Source organism: Trichomycterus rosablanca, chromosome 6 (genome assembly GCF_030014385.1).
Source record: "Trichomycterus rosablanca isolate fTriRos1 chromosome 6, fTriRos1.hap1, whole genome shotgun sequence".
NCBI lineage: Eukaryota > Metazoa > Chordata > Actinopteri > Siluriformes > Trichomycteridae > Trichomycterus > Trichomycterus rosablanca.
The window spans coordinates 993,834-1,016,509 of NC_085993.1; the positions used below are offsets into that span (position 1 = coordinate 993,834).

The 22,676-nt window shown below is 42.1% G+C and overlaps 2 protein-coding genes across 2 annotated transcripts; both read right to left on the reverse strand.

Moving 5' to 3' along the window:
- Positions 1-1,870: 1,870 nt before the first annotated feature.
- On the reverse strand, positions 1,871-10,536 carry agxta (alanine--glyoxylate and serine--pyruvate aminotransferase a). Its single transcript, XM_062997211.1, has 11 exons — positions 10,347-10,536; positions 8,038-8,230; positions 7,526-7,590; positions 7,347-7,447; positions 5,803-5,873; positions 4,706-4,790; positions 4,510-4,608; positions 3,479-3,548; positions 2,860-2,955; positions 2,170-2,298; positions 1,871-2,070 (listed from the first exon to the last, which is right to left on the reverse strand). Exons 1-11 carry the CDS (start codon positions 10,503-10,505, stop codon positions 1,963-1,965), a joined length of 1,176 nt encoding a protein of 391 aa, XP_062853281.1. The 5' UTR covers positions 10,506-10,536; the 3' UTR covers positions 1,871-1,962.
- A 1,569-nt stretch (positions 10,537-12,105) lies between these two features.
- Positions 12,106-22,346, reverse strand: zgc:103559 (Allantoinase, mitochondrial). Its single transcript, XM_062997213.1, has 11 exons — positions 22,155-22,346; positions 19,126-19,277; positions 18,911-19,025; positions 18,562-18,708; positions 17,793-17,838; positions 17,054-17,147; positions 16,730-16,916; positions 15,430-15,568; positions 14,919-15,091; positions 12,465-12,497; positions 12,106-12,365 (listed from the first exon to the last, which is right to left on the reverse strand). The coding sequence occupies exons 1-11, from the start codon at positions 22,299-22,301 to the stop codon at positions 12,216-12,218; spliced, it is 1,383 nt and encodes a 460-aa protein (XP_062853283.1). The 5' UTR covers positions 22,302-22,346; the 3' UTR covers positions 12,106-12,215.
- Positions 22,347-22,676: the final 330 nt, after the last annotated feature.

The window sequence follows — 22,676 nt, forward strand, 5'->3', positions numbered from 1 at the left end:
TGGTCGCGGCGGGTCCGGTTTCACCTGGAAACTCGGGGCCCTGGGAACCCCGAGAAATTCCAGCGTGTTCAGAAATCTGTTGTAGGACTTTAACATCAATGCAGGCTTGATGTAATAAAAAAATAAACACACCTTCATCGGTCTGTGGTACATTAACACTGTGTGCCAACAGCACCCTCTAGTGGAGACACTTCTACCTGCCGAACTAGAGCGGCTTAGTGGCTTATGGGGCAGATCCATCAAGTGCTTCACATTTAAAATGTTGAAGTTTAAACATGAATTAAAAAATACATTGTGCATATTTGCCACATGCAAATACTATACTCTGAAATGAACGCATCACAGATTCACCTTTTTATAGAGTATAGTTTGTATTTGCATGTGGCTGTTGCTTGGGGTATAAATTCGGTATAAATTATTATTATTATTATTGTTTTACATATAAATATGCACGGAGGAAAAGAAACACGCGTACACCATCAGTTTTCCTTGAACCGGAACTGTCACAACAGAAGTTATGCTTTATTTTCTTATCTGTCAGCATGTCCAAATAAAAGCACTTACAAGTAGTGTATTCATCAAATGAGAGCATATATTAACACAACTCTAACAGTGGCAAATATGCAAAATTGTGGTTGGGACGGGGGCGTGTTGCCCCCCTGTGTTCCATCAGCGTTCCTGGTAATGAGACGTTTTAATGTGTGAGGAACTGAGGACACTAATGGAATTTTCTCCATTCTTGCTCGCCATCGTCCGATTCTCTTCATGATGCGCTGGACCTTTTTTAATAGGAGACAGATCTGTGCTCAAGCACACAGGCCAGTATAAAGCCTGTCTTGCTAAATTTATTATAGACTCGCTGGGAAAAGACCTCACACGTGTGTAAGGTGCAGTTTAGTTTGTGTGTCCAAATATTGGTGGTGTAATAACGAAGTATGAGCTCTTTTTCTCAAGTTAGGTTAGACAGTCGCAGATTTACTTACCAACCCATTTTCAAGACAGACTTTTCAAGAAAAGCTGGACATCGTTAAGAAAGGACGGGCGACCCCAAAGTTATCATGCCTGTAAGAACAGGGGAAAGGATTCGTTCACCACTTTCAACTGAGTAAATAAAACAGGACAGGCTTGACTTTCAGCATTAGTATTGATGGCGATAGAAAAGGACCTACTATTAAAACGCACGGATACTCTATACACCAGGGTAATTGCTGTTGTAGCCTAGTGGTTAAGGTACTGGACTAGTAAGCAGAAGGTCACTGGTTCAAACCCCACCACTGCCAGGCTGCAGCTGTTGGGCCCTTGAGCAAGGCCCTTAACCCTCAATTGCTTAGACTGTTTACTGTAATTCGCTTTGGATAAAAGCGTCCGCTAATGCCTAAAATGTAATTGAACTTTTCTTAAGGAAAGAAAGGAGGATGGATTTTGTGTATAAATAATCAGGAGTTTTGGTGATAATAATGCAAACTCAGCACAGAAAGGATCCAGACCGCCCCGCCTGGGGATCGAACCCAGGACCTTCTTGCTGTGAGGCGACAGTGCTACCCACCAAGCCGCCCCTGATACAGGAATTATTATTATTATCATTATCATTATCATTATCATTATCATCATTATTATTATTATTATTATCATTATTATTATTATTATTATTATTATTATCTGGGTGATCCTATGGATAGTGTTTCTTTAGAACATTGTAACAGCAGAAATTATTATCAGTTGTAAAAATAATTCATTTTTTGCAGCATTTAATCTAATTCTAATAAAATCACGACCTTTTTTAACACGTCACTGTGGGATCTGGAGTAGAAACACTGCGACCTGCTGGTCCTCCACTGTTTATCATTTATCCTGATTAAAAAAAGACGACTTCTGTTTCTTTAATCATTCTTTAATATTACTTTCTAATAGATTTTATTTGTGGAAGCGTGGGTGATGCAGCGTGTTCTAATCTCCACACTCTCACACTTTACTCTTATGGCAGCGCTGTAGAGCGTCGGCGAGAGCTCCCAAAATCATCTCCACGTTCTCCTTACTGCAGTTACATCCCATCAGCCCCACACGCAGCACCTGGAAACATCAACACCACTCGGTCACGCCACGTACACGCTATAGAACGTCAATCAGTGCGTTAATCCCTTCAGTTCAGGTACAAACTGACGTCCTCACCATGCCGACGGAGGGGCCGAGTCCTCCCGAAATCTCTATGCTGTGATTCTTCATGATGTAACCCGTGATCTCTTTCCAGTCGTAACCGGGCGGCGCTACGATGGTCGTAACGGTGGGCAGTCGAGCTTTCTGTCGGACAGGGCACAAATTCCCACAGACACACTCCAAATTAGCAGATGCTTTTATTTAAAGTGACTTACAATTATGTCCGAGTACACTGAGCTACTGAGTGAGGGTTAGGGGACTTGCTCAGGGGTCCAACAGTGCCAACTAGACAATAGTGGGACTTGAACTGACAACCTTCTGATTACTAGTTAGTAACAGACAGAATGGGCACACATTCCCACAGACACACTCCATAGTACATTTACATTTGGGACATTTATAGCGGACGCTTTTATTCAAAGCAGCTAAGGGTTCAAAGGGTTAGGGGACTTGCTCAGGGGTCCAACAGTGCCAACTAGACAATAATGGGACTGGAACTGGCAACCTACTGATTACAAGTTACCACTGCCCTGCTTTTTTACATCCATTACTAACAGGTGTATACAATGATATAAAATAAACGATATGGCAACAGTTTAGGGAAGTCCCCTTTCTCTTTCAGCATAATTACGCCCCTGAGACGTGCAAATTCACCTATTAATGATGTTAATCAAGGATCTGTGGATGTTTTAAACTCAGTACTACCTTCTCCTCCACAAAAAGCTTCAGTCCCATCTTCTCCAGCCCCGTGTGGAAGTACTCGGCCACCTCCTGGTGTCGTTTCCAGGATTTTTCAAGCCCCTGTAAAAGCCCGAGTGTGTGTTATTAACATTTATTCATTCATTTCTGTTCTACTGCTTTATCCACTTTAACTCGAGGAGATCAGAATTTCAGTGCTGGTGCGCTGGTGCTTTTTTTTGGTCCGCATATTAGACTTGTTACAGACATCCTTCCTGGTCCAGCATTCCTGTTTCTACCCTGACAAGTGCGCCTCCCGGTGCTTAGGCTGTTTTTGGACTGTTTTGGAGAGCACCGGTGAGATTTGAACCCTGGATCTGGACATTTTAGCACTTTTTAGGCTGCTGTCGCCTCACAGCAAGAAGGTCCTGGGTCCGATTCGCAGGTGGAGCAATCCGGGTCCTTTCCGTGTGTAGTTTTGCATGTTCTTCCTGTGTCTGTGTGGGTTTCCTCCCATAATAAAAAGACGATGAATCTTGTGTAAGAAGTGTAATGACCTGTCCTGTCATGAATGGTCACCAAAGAGTGTAAAACATGACGTTTAAATCCTAATAAATAAATATTTTAGGAGGGCGGGGACTCTTACGGTCTCTGCGAGGATGGCCAGACCTTCTCTCAGACTGTAGAATGCGATCACAGGTCCAGTGTGGTGATACCTTTCAAATAAAACATTTGTTATTATTGTTTAATTCTAAACTCTTCGAGTTCGAGTCTCAGCTCTGCTACCGGTCGACTGGGCGCCCCCTAGCAGACAAAATCGGCCGCTAGTCTGCTGGGTGGGAAAAGACGGGACTTAAATAAAAAAGTGGGCGGGGTCTTCGAGGCTGTGTAAAGACCCTGGTTAGTAGCCCGAGGCACCTGTACAGAACTGCAGGAACGTGGAGATCAGCGTGTGACACTCCCTGAGCCAGACCGACCTCAAACGCCGATCCACCAAAGTACGGGGGGATAAGAAGGGGTTAGAGGACTTGCTCAGGGGTCCAACAGTGCCAACTAGACAATAGTGGGACTTGAACCTTGAACTTGTTTACTAGTCCAGTATCTTAGCTGCTGAGCTACCACTGCCCTGCCCTACCACATCCATTACTAACAGGTGTATAAAATGATAAACAAAACCCTGGTGAACACTCAACTGTGACTCTACTGACAGAATGGGCACAAATTCCCACAGACACACTCCATACTACGTTTACATTTGCGACATTTATAGTGGACGCTTTTATTCAAAGCGACTTACAATTATGTCTGAGTAGAGTTTGAGCTACTGAGGGTTAGAGGACTTGCTCAGGGGTCCAACAGTGCCAACTAGACAATGGTGAGGCTGAAACTGGCAACCTTCTGATTACAAGCTTTCACTGCCCTGCTTTTTCACATCCATCGCTAACAGGTGTGTATACAATGACAAAAGGTAAACGATATGCTTTTAATACGATGGCAACGGTTTAGGGAAGTCCCTAAGAAGGGGTCGGTGGAGCGTGCACACGTCGGAGGGAGGGCGTGTCAGGAGAATATACTCTCCTCAGACACCATCGGGGGCTCCAGCAGAGGAAGAGGAACTGGGTATGACTAAATACAGAGAAAAAGGGAGAACATTAATGTTCTCTTTCTGGTACTTACATACGAGCAGGTTTTCCATCACAGCCCCAGTAATTAGCGAGCCAGGTCAGGTCCAGGAAGTACGACACGGGCTTCGTCTTTCTGTTGAAGATTTTATTGCTGTTTTTTTTAAATAAAGAGAAATACAGAGAAATCAGGAAATAATAAATCTTGTAGATTATTAGAAGATCATTTTTAGAGGTAATCCCTCTCTCACCATGCTCTCTCGCTGAAGGAGATGGGTGCGGTGCCCGGAGGAGCGTTCAGAACCTTCTGAGAGCCGGTGTACAGAATATCGATAGCTGTAAACAACAATACTCAACATATTAAAAAAATGCATGTTTAGTCTGTCTTAAAACCTGATGATTCCCCCTCTGCTCCCCTACAAGCTACCTGGTCAGCTCCTCAGTAGAGAGGATTCTAATAAGACCGGGAGCTCATAATCAGATTATTTAGACGCTCTACCTTTACGTCTCTGCGGTTTTAGCTTACTAAACCGCTAGCACGCCAGCTAACGTCTCCCTCCGTGTACCGAAAACGTTTTTTGTGCCGCACTGAATGCTGGGATTGATCTTCAGCGCTGAGGAGGCGTTCAGCTTCAGCGCTCAGTCAGATCATCACTCAGAATTAAGGCGCCTCAGTAGGAGCATTTTAAGGGAGCTGAGGATTTAGACACGCCCTCTTCTCGGGGTGTAGGATGACTTCAGTACTGTCTGAATCCCTACAGTCCTCCCACCCTCGGACCAGCCAGTCACCGTCCGTGTAGGCGTCCGGCAGGAACCAGGAACCTACACAGACAACAATCTGCTGGTCTGAGGGAGGAAGAACCGTAAGGATTCCTCATAACTGCTGCAGTTACGCCCTCTACTGGCTGATTGATGGTGCTGCACTGAAACGGGGGATAATAGAGATAAGTGTGTGACTCTCCGTGCACGATACGGATCTCCGAATGAACCTGCCAAGTGCAGGTGAAAAGAAGCATTTATATTAGCTGACACATACAGTATATCCAAAGCGACTTACAATCATACTGAGGGTTAGGTGCCTTTCTTAGGGGCCCAACAATGGCAACTTGTAACTGATGGGGCTTGAACTGGCAACCTTTTGATTACTAGTCCAGTTCCTTAACTGCTGAGCTGTTACTGCCCATTAGTCAGTGCTGCACACGGGTCGGCAGGGGCGAGTGTTAATTACGACCCTCCTTGTTTAGGAGTGGAGGTCTGCAGCAGTAGAAGGGATATACGATAGGGGAATTAGTTATGACTAAATTGGGAGGGGAAAAAAATGAAATAATATAAATGAAGTACGATATACCTTGCTTGTCCATGTAGACAGGAGCGCCCCCTAGTGCTGCCACAGAGTCAACCAGAAACAAACAGCCGTATCTGAAACCAACAGCACATCAGTACATCACACAGAGGAGCTGATAGATTAAAGCTGGATTGATCAGGGAAGTAAAGAGGTACAGAGGAACCAACATTTAACGGATTTCGTATTTAACGGACAAAATCTGGAAAATCGAATGTCCTGTCTGATTGTTTAAAACTCATGTGAGAAGCGTACAGAGACCAGTAGTTCAGTAATCGTCCGCTAGGCGGCGCTCGTCTCTCTGTTTACATGACTGAGAGGCTTTATTTTGTTGGGAGGCTCACTTTGTTCTCGCCTTTTTCTGTGTTTTATTTACTTACAGGCTTTACACGACATATTTACATATACACCGATCAGCCATAACATTAAAACCACCTCCTTGTTTCTACACTCACTGTCCATTTTATCAGATCCACTTACCATATAGAAGCACTTTGTAGTTCTACAATTACTGACTGTAGTCCATCTGTTTCTCTACATGCTTTGTTACCCCCTTTCATGCTGTTCTTCAATGGTCAGGACCCCCAGAGGACCACCACAGAGCAGGTATTATTTAGGTGGTGGATGATTCTCAGCACTGCAGTGACACTGACATGGTGGTGGTGTGTTAGTGTGTGTTGTGCTGGTATGAGTGGATCAGGCACAGCAGTGCTGCTGGAGTTTTTAAACGCCTCACTGTCACTGCTGGACTGAGAATAGTCCACCAACCAAAAATATATCCTGCCAGCAGCGCCCCGTGGGCAGCGTCCTGTGACCACTGATGAAGGTCTAGAAGATGAGCGACTCAAACAGCAGCAATAGATGAGCGATCGTCTCTGACTTTACATCTACAAGGTGGACCGACTAGGTAGGAGTGTCTAATAGAGTGGACAGTGAGTGGACACGGTGTTTAAAATACCAGCACAACACACACTAACACACCACCACCATGTCAGTGTCACTGCAGTGCTGAGAATCATCCACCACCTAAATAATACCTGCTCTGTGGGGGTCCTGTGGGGGTCCTGACCATTGAAGAAAAGCATGAAAGTGGGTAACAAAGCATGTAGAGAAACAGATGGACTACAGGTAGTAATTGTAGAACTACAAAGTGCTTCTATATGGTAAGTGGAACTGATAAAATGGACAGTGAGTGTAGAAACAAGGAGGTGGTTTTAATGTTATGGCTGATCGAGTCTTATTCTGCAGCTTTGCAGCAACAGTAATCGAGTTAACACCACTTTTCTGAAATATTTCATATCTCTATAATCAGACTCATATTAATAGGCTGGTATGTAAATGTTCTACAAAAATTGATCATTCTAACATTACAAGCTTTAACTTTACACTAAAAATGCTTTATTTTTATTCAAAATAAGCATCTTTAGATCAGTACCGTGTACAGAGAGTCAGGCACTGCTCTCCGTTATTCTCCGTCTCTGTGCAGCAGCTCGACCAGCCAGCAGGGGTCGCTGTTCATGTGTGAAAAATAAACCCCTGTGTGCTCTTACTTGTGACAGAGGTCTCCGATGTCGTCTAGCGGGTGCACCACTCCTGTCGAGGATTCTCCGTGGGTGAGAAAGAACAGGACCGGCTTATATCTGGCTAACGCCTACAGATTTGGAAAAGACGTGTCAGATAAGAGTTGTGCCGACCCTAGAGGCGTGTTTTTAAATAGTCGTGGCGTTACCTGCTCTATTTCATCGTTCGTGAAGTAGCTGCCCGCCGTCGTTACAATGGTGTTCACTTTAGCACCTGTTACACAAGAAATAAACAAATAAATCAATACAGGTCAGGATGCTCACCAAAAAGGATCATTTAAAAATAATAAATGCACTTTTGTATGTACAGTAATCAGCTATCAGCCAGCTGGGCGTCTACACAGACACACAGAGTGGAACAGTGTGTGTTTTCTCATAACTGCTGCAGTTACGCCCTCTGCTGGCTGATCGATGGTGCTGCACAGAGACGGGGGATAATGAAGATCAGTGCGTGACTCTGTGTGCATATGAATCCTCCTGGTAGGTGAAAAGAAGCGGTCGGTTCTGCACGCGTGTCGGAGGAGGCGTGTTTCACTCACGACCCTCCTCCGTCAGGAGTGAAGGTGAATTGGATATGACTAAAATGAAGGTTGTGGTGCATGTGGGGCCTGAGACCCTGGTCAGATGGCAGGAATAGATAATTAAGTATTAAGACTTGTACCGATCCTGCGCGCGATCTCGGCGGCTCTCTCGCCCCAGATTCCGTGGACGGCGATGAGGACGCTCTCTCCAGGTTCCACCGCGTTAAAGATGGCACACTCCATGGCGCTGTGACCCGGACCACTTACGGCCAGAGTCACCCGGTTCTGGGTCTGAAACGCGTACTGGATCCCACTCTTAATCTGATCCATAATCTTAATTAAAAATAAATAAATATATATGTTTACATTTACAGCATTTAGTAGAGACTTTCATCCAAAGTGACTAACAATACTGTGAAGGGTTAGGGGCCTTGCTCAAGGGCCCAGCAGTGGCAGCCTGGCAGTGGTGGGGCTTGAACCAAGAACCTTCTGATTACTAGTCCAGTATGTTTTCTGATCTGGACTGTGTTTCCAAAAGTACTGAGCCTTATCATAACTAATAACAGGAACTTTCTGAGTACACATTCATTCATTCATTGTTTGTCTTACCACCGCTCAATCCTGGTCAGGGTCACAGTGGGTGCAATTCATTGGGCAAATGGCAGGAAACAGCCCTGACAGGTCGTCAGTCCATCACAGTGCAAACACACACACACACACCTAGGTGGAATTCACTCAATAACTTTCTTAACCACTTGGGGGGGGGGGGGGGGGGGATTCTGGAGCCCATCCCAGCTTTTCAATGGGTGCAAGGCACACAGTAACACCCTGGACGGGGCGCCAGTCCGTCGCAGGGCAGACAGACACACACACACACACACACACACACATTCACCTATAGGCCAATTCTGTGACACCAATTAACATGACTGCATGTTTTTGTACCTTGGGTGGAAACCCACACAGACACGGGGAGAACATGCAAACATGCACAGAAAGAACCCAGACCTGGGGATCGAACCCAGAACCTTCTTGCTGTGAGGCGACAGTGCTACTGACCGAGCCACCGTGCCGCCCCTAGGTGGAATTATGTCAGTTAATCTGTGGGAGGAAACCGGAGCTCCTGGGGGAAACCCACACTGACACAGGGAGAACATGCAAACTCCACACAGAAAGGACCCCGGAGAATCGAACCCAGGACCTTCTTGCTGTGAGGTGACAGTACTACCCACCGATTAAACATCGTGTTATGCATAATATCCATTATTATATTATATAACTGAATGATTGGAGGGCGGCACGGTGGCGCAGTGGGTAGCACTGTCACCTTGTAGCAAGAAGGTCCTGGGTTCGATTCCCCAGGGTTCGTTCGGTGTGGAGTTTGCATGTTCTCCCATGTCTGTGTGGGTTTCTTTCTGGTGCTTCGGTTTCCCACAGTCCCACAGTCCAAAGACCTGCAGTCAGGACAATATACCCTAGTGGTGTGTGTGTGTGCCCTGTGATAGACTGGCGACCTGTATGGATTGTTTCCTACCTTTTACCTACTGAATCAGACCCACCGCGACCCTGACCAGGATAAAGCAGTGGTTAAACAGACAAAGAATGAATGAATCGATGATTGGAACATTTTGTTGATTATAAACGGCTCATTGTTGGTTTGATTAAATAGAATAAAATGTACTGGATCAAAAATATGTGGACAGCAATCCTAATATTGTCCCTTATTATTCTCGGGCAGCTTTTTAAAGCCATTAATAAGCTTGTAGCACTAATCTAGGTACATCTTTCACTAGTTTACTTATAGTAGGTATAATAGATCCCAGTTTTGTTATTGTTGTTTTGTTCTGTAGACGTTGTTTTCAGTACATCTGTGTTGTATATGATTATAGGCAGCATGGTGGTGTAGCTGGTTAAGTGGGTGGCACACAGCATTGTAGTACCTAGGGACCTTGGGTTCATTCCTCGCCCCCAGTCTACAACTATGAGGCGTTTAACTCCCATAACCAAAAAACATGAAGGTGTGTGTGTGTGTGTGTTTCCCTGAGATAAACTTTTTTGGGGGTGTGGGTGGATTTGTGCAGCTTGACCCACAACAACCCTGACCAGGCAAAAATAGTTATTTAGCATTTATAATTAAATACATACAATAAAAAAATCTAATCAAATAAAAATTCATTACAAACAAACAAAAAACAACAGATTTAATACTGTAACATGCTACACTAACACTTAACTACAATAACTAGAGAATTAAAATGTGTAGTACTTTATTTTATAATTTATCGTATTAACATCATAATTATTAAAGTTGTGGCTAAACTTGAATCATTTCTAAAACTTAAACATTGTGTTTTATTAAATCTTCCTAACGCAGTACAGTTTTATCTTCATAAATAAATGAACTAAATAAAAGAGGTGAAAGGTCAGTGCCTCTCCTGTGGTGATTTACCTCCACAGTCTCTGGGTGTAGGTGTCCCAGCATGGGTTTGGCCCCGGCGGTTAGGATCCGTGCAGGTACGTTGGAGGGTCCGGGTCCCAGCAGGAGGCGGTTTGGGACAGTCAGTGGTTGTAACAGACATTGTGGTGGTGGGACGGTGAGAGAAGACATGCTGAACAGGTACTGAAGCTCTACTGAGACTGAAACATGTACAGAACTGAGCAGGGGGTTTAGTGGGAGTCCAAAAGGGTCAGAAGAGCTTCAGAGTCGCTCTGACCGATCAAGTGCATGATGATAAACTTCCTACAACCTGGTAAATAATCAATGTACAGCAGTTTTACTGTATAAATTAAATCCCCAAAACTCAAAAGATTTTTAAGACTGAGATCACAAGAATAAAAATATTTTTGTGAAAGTCAAAAATAAAAATGTGTTTGCAGTGGAGTACAGATTATTATTGTTCCCATCATGTACTGTACAAATTCTGAACAAAATAATAATAATAATAATAATAATAATAATAATAATAATAATGGAAAAAAGATAATAATATATAATAATACTAATACCAGTAATAATATATTAGATTATTATTATTATTATTATTATTATTATTATTATTATTATTATTATTATGGGAGGTGAGTACATTTATCATGAATTACATTTGGAGAAATTGGTGCTGTAACGTGTTATTATTTAAATGTGGATTATTTTAATAAGAATTATGATTATTATAGGGCTGCACCAGCAGTTGTACACCAGGTGATACACCTTTAAACTCTCTGCTCTGCTGGTTACTGAATATCAATCATTAACATTTACACTCTAACACAGACACGACCTGTGGGAGAGGGACACATCTAAAACTTTTTAAACCAGATCTGCTCTCTGTGTGAACGAGAACGTTCACGTACGTACGTTCTGTTTCAGATCGTTTTAATAAGAATGTTAAAAATATAAATGTACAGGTTGGACAGGTTAAAGGTTGTAATGCAAAGTTCAACCAACAAACCCATAAAGGAATTTAAACACTTCTCGTACTGGTTTGTTTCAGGCGTGAGTTTGGACGGAAGGTTTAGACTCGAGGGGCAAAATTGATTTTTGTTGTTTCAAAACTACGCAAACAGAAAATGTTAGTTTTAGCTATCAGCAAGTTTTCTTTTGGAATTACTGACAGTCCATTCGAGTAAATTTGCTGCTGTGGTGGGAAAATATTTACACTCAGTGTCACACTGTGCAAAAAACTATAGTATAAGGAATGTGACATATAGACCATATAGATGACTGTAGAGATCACCATATAGTGGCATTTACACCATATAAATCACCATTTAGTGGCATAGTGACTATATAAATGACCGTTTAGTGCCATATAGTGGTATAGTGACTATATAGATGACCATTTAGTGACCATACAGTTGTATAGTGACTATATAAATGACCACATAGTGACATAGTAGTATAGTGACTACCACTGTATGGTCACTAAACGGTCATCTATATAGTCACTATACCCTATATGGTCATACATATATAGTGACTATATAGATGACCATTTAGTGACCAAACAGTTGTATAGTGACTATATGGTGGCATTTTTACCATATAAATAACCATTTAGTGACATATAGTGGCATAGTGACTTTATAGATGACCATATAGTGGCATTTTCACCATATAGATGACCACATAGTGCCATATAGTGGCGAAGCACAATACTCTTCTCATGTGAATGTGAAAAGTAAAATAAACTCCATTAAACTAGTCGTTTACATTTTTATTATTATTATTTTATTTTCTTAATGATTTAACACAATGCACTATACACTCATGCTAATAAAGCTTGTTGATTGTTAGAAGGGTCTGAGTTGCTGCTGTTCACAGATCAGTTCCACTGGAGGTCTGGTTTATGAGTAACAGTTCTCCCAGCGGTCGAGGATTAAAGGTGCCGTTGAGGTAGACGATCTTTCCTCGAAGTACGGTGGCCTTTATCTCTCCACACAGAGTCATCCCGAGATACGGAGTCAGCTAAAATCACACAGAGAGTTCATACATTCAGATTTACACAGTCTGATCACGTCAGACTCTGTGTAGGTGAATCGAATGAAGTAATAATAATAATCTTACTTTATTTTTGTGCTCAATGTTTTCTTCCGTTATCTGGAATAAGAAAGAAATATGATATTAAAAATAAATCCAGAGGCTCAAGAATTTTCATTAACAGAAGTTTTAGACTTTTTCCAGTTTTGCTCCCCTGTCATATTCTGCCTAATGGTGTGCTGCACTTTTTCAATTGGAGGCAAGGCTAGACTGCAGGCAGGCCAGTCTAGCACCTGCAATCTCCTAATATGAAGCTACGATTAGAGTTGCCAGATTGCAACAGTGGTTTCCAGCCAAAAACCTTTTCAAAGGAAAAACCGTCCAAAAGAACACAGGATAAGCAGATGATATTCAACATTTTAAAAATATTAAACCACCATGACCTACAAATTAATATCCTAAAATGTACAGATCAGTCATTCTAAATGATAAAGGACAAATTATTTTTGCTTGCATGTCTCTGAAGTAGCCTACCAAGTTTTTAAAATGCATTATTTATTATAGATCACAACCCTTTGCAAGGAAATAAGAACAAACTTGTATTCCCTTCATATTCAGCTCAGCATCACGTCATTCCAGTTTCCAACTGGAGAACTTTGTAAAAACCGTTAGTCTAGAAACGAGTCCAAAAAAAAAACCTAGCCTATGCTGTTGCCGTCTAACATATGAATCACTGTATTGATGGGCGTGGCAACGGTGTCTTTTGGACTGGAAAGAATAACCTGTCAATCAAACTTTTGACAGCGGGTTGGATGTGGTGGGAGAACGTAGGCCTATTTATATTCCAGCTGCTTTAGAAAGCTTAGTTGTTTATTTATATTTTAAGCCGCCAAAATTATTACAAACCAGCCCAAATTTTGTCCACCCGCCAAAGCGTGTTTTTCCATGCCAATTTCCAACAAAATCTGCCCAATCTGGCCGCTCAGGCGGCGCAGGGGTAAAAACACGCGCTGCAGCCGGAGCTGGATCTCGAGTACCTCGTATCGAATCCAGCTCTGCCTCACCGACCGGGGCTGAGCGGCTATATGGACAACGATTGGCCTGTTGTTCAGATGGGCGGGACTAAGGTCGGAAGTGGGTCTCTCTCTGTCAGAATGGTGCAGTTACGACCTCTTCTGGCTGATTAGAGGCGCCTACACAGAGATGCGTAAGAAGTGCTCTTAGGGTGTGTCTCTCCGCACGCAACGCTAGGTGGCGCCACACTCGTCAATGTGTGGGTGGCAAGATGCATGCGGCTTGCTGCTCATATGTCGGAGGGGATATGGGTCAGCTTCAATCTCCTCGGTCAGGGCAGGGATCGGCAGAGGCAGAGAGGATGCGTGATGCAAATTGGGCAATTGGACGCGCAAAAAGGGGAGAAAAAGGGGAGAAAATGCATTAAAAAAAAAAAACCGGCTTTGTACAGTAGACCCTTGACTTACGAATTTAATTGGTTCTGAAGGGCTGTTCTTAGGTCAAAATGTTCGTTTCCATTAAATAATCATGTAAATAGAATTAATCAGTACCAGACCTCCCAACCCCCCCTTACCTAACTAAGAGTAACAGTAATATAATATAATATAACAGTAACAGTAATGTTACTAACAGTAATAGACATTCCTGTAATAAACAATAATAAACAACAATACACAGTAGTACTGTACATAAACACACATCACATTTCAGTACAGTACGTGTGCTGCACCATACACCATAATACATTTACTTCTTTTATATAAAATGTATCTACCAGAAACAACAATAACTCTCATATTTCTCTATTATTTCCTTCTTTATTTCAGTAGTGTTGCATTTTGTAGGTGTAATTTCACCTTCTCTCTCACTCACTGTCCCCTCTGTCTGATACACAGTGACACCTACTGGCAGGATGAATTATACAACAACAAAAAACTGTGCTCTCTCTGCACCTTCTCTGGGGACATTTTAATATAGAATTTTACAAAATATAAAGAAAACATCCAGAGACGGTGCGAGGCTTCATGTTTTCCAAACTCAGTTCCCTGAGTCGTGTGTTTAGCTGCTTTACACTTCCACACTTTGGACGTTTTGCCTAAGCGATTGCTAACTGAATTGCCGTAGGATTTCATACAGCAGTATTTTAAATCGTTAGTCAGGAAACCAAATTTGGACATTTTTGGAAAGACAACAACAAGCGGCAAGAAGGTCCGATGTGGGTTCGATTCCTAGGTGGGGCGATCAGGGTCCTGTCTGTGTGGAGTTGGCATGTTCTCCCAGTGTTTGTGTGGGTTTCCTCCAGGAGCTCCGGTTTCCTCCCACAGTACAAAGACGTGCAGTCAGGTTAACTGGAAATACTTGGAATTGTACTGTGTGTGTGTGTGTGTGTGTTTGTTTCCTGCCTTTCGCCCAATGAATCAGACCCACCGTGACCCTGACCAGGATAACCCCCTCCCACTCTGTCCTGATTAAATACCAAATTAAAGCAGCTGATTGATATTAAATACTAAATCAAGTTGAATTCACCGTAAATTCCTTCTCCGGATCCCAGATGACCAAGTCGGCGTCGTGACCCGGTACCAGTTTTCCCTTCCGGTTGTCAAGGCGACAGAGGCGTGCCGGTTCATCACACATGAGTTTTACTACATCAGGAAATGAAAAACCTCTCCGACGTGCTGACGTCCAGAACAGAGGCAGACCTGCGAAATGAGGATTATAAATCACACCGACAGGAAAACAGCACCGGCGCGTTATTACCAGCACGTTACTGGATACACAAACACCACCAGTCACTATTTAATATCAATTCTTACACTCAGGTAATAACCACAGAGGAAACGTCGAGGGTTAATTATTATTTCTGAGACATAACCACGTTTACTCTGATCCGTGTGGACCGTGTGTTCAGTGTAGTGACTCTGACCTGCTCAGTAAACATCAGATGCTTCAGCTGTTAATGATTACTCAGTGATTACTGACCCGGTAAACAGACCCGGTTAGAACATAAAGTCTGCAGGACCTTGACCCACCAACGTACCAAACTGCAGGGACGAGATCCCGCCCCAGGCCTGACTGAAGTCCCCTCGGTCCATCAGCTTTAGATCAGGGGTACAGGGGGAATGATCGGACACGACCATGTCTATATCACCGGCTCTGAGCGCACACCACAACTGCTCCTGTTAGGGAGGCAAAAATACTATTGATACTACTAGTTATAAAGAAAGAAAAATAAATAATAATAATAAAAATAAAATAATAATATTAATAATAATAATTAATGTATATTAAAATGATTATAATATTATATTAAATTAAAACAATAATAAAATGTATAATAAAATAATAACTATCTAACTTTGATAATAATCATTTAATAATTATAATAATATTATAATAAAATAATTATCATCATAATAATAACTTCTATTTTAATAAAATAATAATAATAAAATGTATATTAAAATAATAATAGTAATGATAATGATGATGATAATAATAATAATAATAATAAATAATAATATCTACTATTTTAATAACATAATAATAATAATAATAATAATAATAATGATAATGATAATAATAATGATAATAATAATAATAATAATAATAATGATAATGATAATAATAATAATAATAATAATAATAATAATAATAATAATGATAATGATAATAATAATGATAATAATAATAATAATAATAATAATGATAATAAAGATAATAATCATAATAATAATAATAATGATAATAATAATAATTATAATAATAATAAAGATGATAATAATAATAAAGATAATAATAATAATAATAAAGATAATAATAATAATAATAATGATAATAATAATAATAATAATTAATAATAATAATAATAATAATAATAATAATAATTAATAATAATAATAATGATAATGATAATGATAATGATAATAATAAAAATAATAATAATAATAATAATAATAATAATTATTATTATTATTATTATACTTGTAGGAATTAAACTTTGTGCTATTTGTAAACAGTTTCAGGTCTTAAAATAATCTGTACAAATAATTGCATATTTAAAAGTTCATGGAACATTGGTCTCCCTGCACCTTCTACTCAAAGGTTTGTCCAATGGTACAGGTCCACCTAAAGTGTAGAGCAGCAGGGGGCGGGGATTACAGTACCATGCCTCTCTGTGCCTCCTGCTTCTCTACATGTTACATAAAAACAGGTCTGGGGCTCCTGATCCTGTGTTTTTCTGAGCATATTTGAACTCACAAGCTTGAGATCTCAGCCCTGGTCCAGGAAGGACCTGGAATTTGGCCGGAGTGTGTGATGTAGAGTATGTCTGATCTAACCTGGTTGGCTGAGTCTCGGATAGGTGGGCAGCACTTGAACTGGGTGGCTCCTGATGGGACGCTCTCTGAGTTCAGGGTGAGATAATGGTGGGTCGTCTCCACCGTTAAAAGAGCTCCAGACTGACGGGCTGATCTGATCACGTCCAGAGCCTGAGCTGAGGAGAGGTGCACGATGTGGCATCGAACTCTGGCATCGGGATAAGAATTTTAAGAAGTTTAAATCCAGTTCAATATCTATTTCTCATAATGTATCAAATTATATACACAGAACCTATATACAGTATATACAGTATATATCATAACGGCAGTGTTAGCTGAACGTGCCTGTACTGTAGGCAGAGCTGTGCGACGGTTCGAATGGCCTCCAGCTCCATCACATCAGGTCTGGACCTCAGAAAAGTCGAGTACTCTCTCAGATCTACACAAACATATATTTACATTTATCACAAGTGACTTATAACTGTGACTGAAAACAATCCAAGCAATCGAGGGTTAAATGCTTTGTTCAAGGGCCCAAGAGTGGCGGTACTTGAACAAGCAACATTCTGAATACTAGTCATGTACCTTATCCGCTACGTCTGCCCTGTATGTAAACATTATTCTTCATTATTTTTGGTCATTTTAAATGATATCTTGTGTATTACTGTTATATCTAGGCGTCAATTATATTGTCAGTTATATATGTCTGATCAGGTGGCCGAGGCCCTGGGATGGTCGTGTCTTGTCCTCGGTGTGTTGCTGCAATGCGCCCAGTAATTCCAGGGACCCACCATGACCCTGACCAGGATAATAAGCTTTATTAAATAAAACAATTCGGACTCAGGGGTAAAACACGCTAGCACACCAGAGCTGACATCTCGAACTTGCACAAACTTGACTGGTCAGTAAGAGGGAGGATCATAATGGTTCCTCATAAATGCTGCAGTTACGACCTCTGCTGGCCGATTGAGGTGCTGCTCAAAGACGGGGGATAACTGAGATCAGTGCGAGATAAGGATCTCCATATGAATCCGTCTGGTGCAGGTGGAAAAAAGGCGGTCATAAAATAATACAATTTACTCACCCCCGTTCTTATTCACTGGTTGATTGACCTCCTTTTCTGCATGAAACTAAATAAATTAGAAAACGACAAGTTACTTAACCCAGAAAAAAAAAAAAACATTCGGTGTAGGAACATCGTTTATGATTTAAAGTGGTGTTTTATGAGCCTCTCCAGAAAATCTCTTATAAATGTGTGGGAGTGGGAGTGTATATTTATATTGTTGTTTTTTAGATGGAGCGTCCCATTAAAAAAAACCCCCAAACGTTATTAAAACAGAGCGACCGCTTTGTGATCTTTTCAGCTCAGAAGCTTCTCACAAGACTTGGAAGTACGTCTGTGTGTGGGAATTTGTGCCCAGTTAAAACATGACATCATTTGTATGTGTACGGCTGGGCGCTCATTGATCGGTTGGTGTTCTGGTTCATCCCAGAGCTGTTGAGTGGGGCTGAGGTCAGGACTCTTCTTCTTTATGTCTCCATAAAGCTTGATCATGCAGGAACAGGAAAGGGCCTTCCCTAAACTGTTGCTGCAAAGTTTTATAAACTGTTTATTAAATAATCATCATGACTGTTTAATGAGAGCAGAGATCGTTCGAATGGGAACAATCAGAATTGGCCTTCCTGACGCAGCCCTCCTGTTTCTATCCGGGCCTGGGACCAGCACTGAGAGCACACTGATGAGTGCACCTCCCGATGGCTGGGCTGTTTCGACCACCCCTCTCATACATTAACCGATTATTTAGTCGATAGCATCCCTGAGATTCGAACTCTGAACCCCTGAATGCACATACCAGTAAAACACTCCCTGTGCCCTGGAGTCGTCTCATGGCAGCGTGCAGGTCAGCGTCGCTCACGTGAGGGAACTCGTCCACGCCGCTGTGAATTAGGAAACATTTGAACCCGGCCACGCCCGCCTTCACCATGGGCTTCAGCTCCAGCTAAACCAGAGACACACAGAGGATGATAATGATTATTATTATTATTATTATTATTATTATTATTATTATTATTATTATTATTATTATTATTATTATTATTATTATTATTATTATTATTATTATTATTATTATTATTATTATTATTATTATTATTATTATTATTATTATTATTATTATTATTATTATTAATTATTACTGGTACCTGGTTGCCAGGGACGACTCCTCCCCAAAATGCTGTATCCACGAAGCACTGGCCAGTAGCAGCTTTCAGCTTCTCTTGAAAGTGGGCGAGGCTGGTGGTGGGCGGGATGCTGTTCCTGTAGATGATGAAACAGAACTAAAGCTGTGTGTTCTCTGGAGGTCATTTAGGAGTGAGCAGTATTCAGTGTGTATTTATGTGTGTGTGTGTGATCTTACAGGGGCATGTCTACGATAGTGGTGACCCCTCCTGCAGCCGCCGCCCGCGTTGCAGTCCAGTACCCCTCCCAGCTGGTGCGACCAGGTTCGTTAACATGAACATGGCAGTCTACTATACCCGGCATCACCAAACTGTCCCCGACATCCAACACCTACAACCCCAATTCCAATGAAGTTGGGACGTTGTGTAAAACATAAATAAAAACAGAATACGATGATTTGCAAATCCTTTTCAACCCATATTCAATTGAATCCACTACAAACACAAGATATTTAATGTTCAAACGGATAAACTTTATTGTGTTTTGCAAATATTCACTCATTTTGAATTTGATGCCTGCAACACGTTCCAAAGAAGTTGGGACAGGGGCATGTTTACCACTGTGTTACATCACTTTTCCTTATAACAACACTCAGTAAGCGTTTGGGAACTGAGGACACTAATTGTTGAAGCTTTGTAGGTGGAATTCTTTCCCATTCTTGCTTGATGTACAACTTCAGTTGCTCAACAGTCCGGGGTCTCCGTCGTCGTATTTTGCGCTTCATAACGCGCCACACATTTTCAATGGGAGACAGGTCTGGACTGCAGGCAGGCCAGTCTAGTACCCGCACTCTTTTACTATGATGCCACGCTGTTGTAACACGTGCAGAAGGTGGCTTGGCATCGTCTTGCTGAAATAAGCAGGGACGTCCCTGAAAAAGACGTTTCTTGGATGGCAGCATATGTTGCTCCAAAACCTGTATGTACCTTTCAGCATTAATGGTGCCTTCACAGATGTGCAAGTTACCCCTGCCATGGGCACTAACCCCCCCCCCCCCCCCCCCAATACCATCAGAGATGCTGGCTTTTGAACTTAGCGCTGATAACAATCCGGACAGTCCTTTTCCTCTTTGGCCCGGAGGACACGACGTCCATGATTTCCAAAAACAATTTGAAACGTGGACTCGTCAGACCACAGGACACTTTTCCACTTCGCGTCGGTCCATCTCAGATGAGCTCGGGCCCAGAGAAGCCGGCGGTGTTTCTGGGTGTTGTTGATATATGGCTTTGGCTTTGCATGGTAGAGTTTTAACCTGCACTTGTAGATGGAGCGATGAACTGTGTTCACTGACGATGGTTTTCTGAAGTGTTCCTGAGCCCATGTGGTAATATCCGTTACTGAATGATGTGGGTTTTTAATGCAGTGCCGCCTGAGGGGTCGAAGGTCACGGGCATTCAGTGTTGGTTTTGGGCCTTGCCGCTTACTTGCACAGATTTCTCCAGATTCTCTGAATCTTTTGATGATATTATGGACTGTAGATGATGAAATCCCTAAATTCCTTGCAATTGCATTTTGAGAAACGTTGTTTTTAAACTGTTGGACTATTTGCTCACGCAGTTGTTCACAAAGTGGTGAACCTTGCTTGTGAACGACTGAGCCTTTCGGGGACGCTCCCTTTATACCCAATCATGACACTCACATGTTTCCAATTAACCTGTTCACCTGTGAAATGTTCCAAACAGGTGTTTTTTGAGCATTCCTCAACTTTCCCAGTCTTTTGTTGCCCCTGTCCCAACTTCTTTGAAACGTGTTGCAGGCAAATTCAAAATGAGTGAATATTTGCAAAACACAATAAAGTTTATCCGTTTGAACATTAAATATCTTGTCTTTGTAGTGGATTCAATTGAATATGGGTTGAAAAGGATTTGCAAATCATCGTATTGTGTTTTTATTTATGTTTTACACAACATCCCAACTTCATTGGAATTGGGGTTGTAGAATCACAGCACAGAGAATCAAAACACAAAGAATTGCAGCACAGAGAATCACAGCACAGAGAATCACAGCACAAAGAATCACAGAGAATCACAGCACAGAGAATCACAGCACAGAGAATCACAGTACAGAGAATCACAACACAGAGAATCACGACACAGAATTACAGTACAGAGAATCACAGTACAGAGAATCACGACAGAGAATCACGACACAGAATCACAGTACAGGGAATCATGACACAGAGAATCACAGAGAATCACAACGCAGAGAATCACAACACAGAGAATCACGACACAGAGAATCACGACACAGAATCACAACACAGAGAATCACAACACAGAGAATCACATAGAATCATGGCACAGAGAATCACAGCACAGAGAATCATGGCACAGAGAATCACAGCACAGAGAATCACAGAGAATCTTGGCACAGAGAATCTCGACGCAGAGAATCATGGCACAGAGAATCACGGCACAGAGAATCACGACACAGAGAATCACGACACAGAGAATCACGACACAGAGAATCATGGCACAGAGAATCACAGCACAGAGAATCACAGAGAATCATGGCACAGAGAATCACGATGCAGAATCACAGTACAGAGAATCACGGCACAGAGAATCACGGCACAGAGAATCACGACACAGAGAATCACAGAATCATGGCACAGAGAATCACAGAGAATCACGACAGGTTTTTACATTCATGGCCAAATATTTACATACACACATAGTCTTAGAAGCTTTTTCAGGGTTAAGGGCCTTGCTCAGGGGCCTAACAGTGGCAATTTGGCAGTGGTGGGGCTTGAACTGGTAATCTTCTGATAATCTGCTGTGTCAAAAATATAAATACAGCACACCTAACTCCCTTTTTTTACCTCGACCAGCAGCTTTTATATCTACAGTGGTAAAGAGAACTGAATGTTGGTGGTTTTCTACTACGAAAGTAACTTTTTAGTCCAGTATTAGTTTAGTACATACTAATGCATTTCCAAAAAAGTTGGGACGTCTCGTAAAACACAATAAAAAGAACAATGTGACAAATTTAGTTGGTTTTCTAGTACAGACTTGACTTTTTTTCACAGATCGACTTCGTTGTAGGTTGTCAATAGAATTCAGAATTTGATTTCAGCAACACACTCCAAAAAAGTTGGGACGGTAACTAAATACGAGCGAAACACCATTTTTAAACAGTCCACACAGACTCCTGCAGTATCCTGCGTTCTCCACCAGGTGTCTCATCTCACAACTCCCACACACTCACCTCCTCAGCTTCATGTGGGGTCTCTCCGGGGTCGGACAGGATGTCGTGGATCTTCCCTTCCTTTATGGTGACGAGTGCAGGTCGAATCTCACGACCCACCAAAACCCTGCGGCTCCTCACAGCGCTCACGGAGGAACCTGCGTCCATCCCGCCGTCTCTGTCCGTACAGACCACGCGAGGTGCTCCGGTGTTTGTCCTGCACTGTAAGTGACCGGTTCAGTGACCCGCGGCCTGCGAGTGAAGTGCTAGAGTCCATTTAAAGTTTATCTACCTGCTTATCTCACACAAACATGGGGAACTGAGAGGGGAACCGAGAGGGGAAACGAGAGGGGAATCGAGAGGGGAATCGAGAGGGGAATCGAGAGGGGAACTGAGAGGGGAACTGAGAGAGGAACTGAGAGGGGAACCGAGAGAAGAACTAAGAAGGCACCCGAGAAGGGAACCGAGAGAGGAACCGAGAGGGGAACCGAGAGAGGAACTAAGAAGGCATCCGAGAAGGGAACTGAGAGGGGAACCGAGAGG

Bases quoted from the DNA above. Each gene is read 5' to 3' on its own strand.
- agxta (XM_062997211.1), bottom strand. From the start codon at position 10,505: ATGTCTTCTCTCACCGTCCCACCACCACAATGTCTGTTACAACCACTG. The intron at 4,791-5,802 runs GTATATCGTACT...TGTTGTTTACAG, and splicing joins TGTCTACATGGACAAGCAAG to CTATCGATATTCTGTACACC. The intron at 2,299-2,859 runs GTAGTACTGAGT...CCTGTCCGACAG, and splicing joins AGCTTTTTGTGGAGGAGAAG to AAAGCTCGACTGCCCACCGT.
- zgc:103559 (XM_062997213.1), bottom strand. From the start codon at position 22,301: ATGGACGCAGGTTCCTCCGTGAGCGCTGTGAGGAGCCGCAGGGTTTTG. The intron at 16,917-17,053 runs GCACGTTCAGCT...TCCCGATGCCAG, and splicing joins CAGCTCTGCCTACAGTACAG to AGTTCGATGCCACATCGTGC. The intron at 15,092-15,429 runs GTACGTTGGTGG...CTCATTTCGCAG, and splicing joins GATCTCGTCCCTGCAGTTTG to GTCTGCCTCTGTTCTGGACG.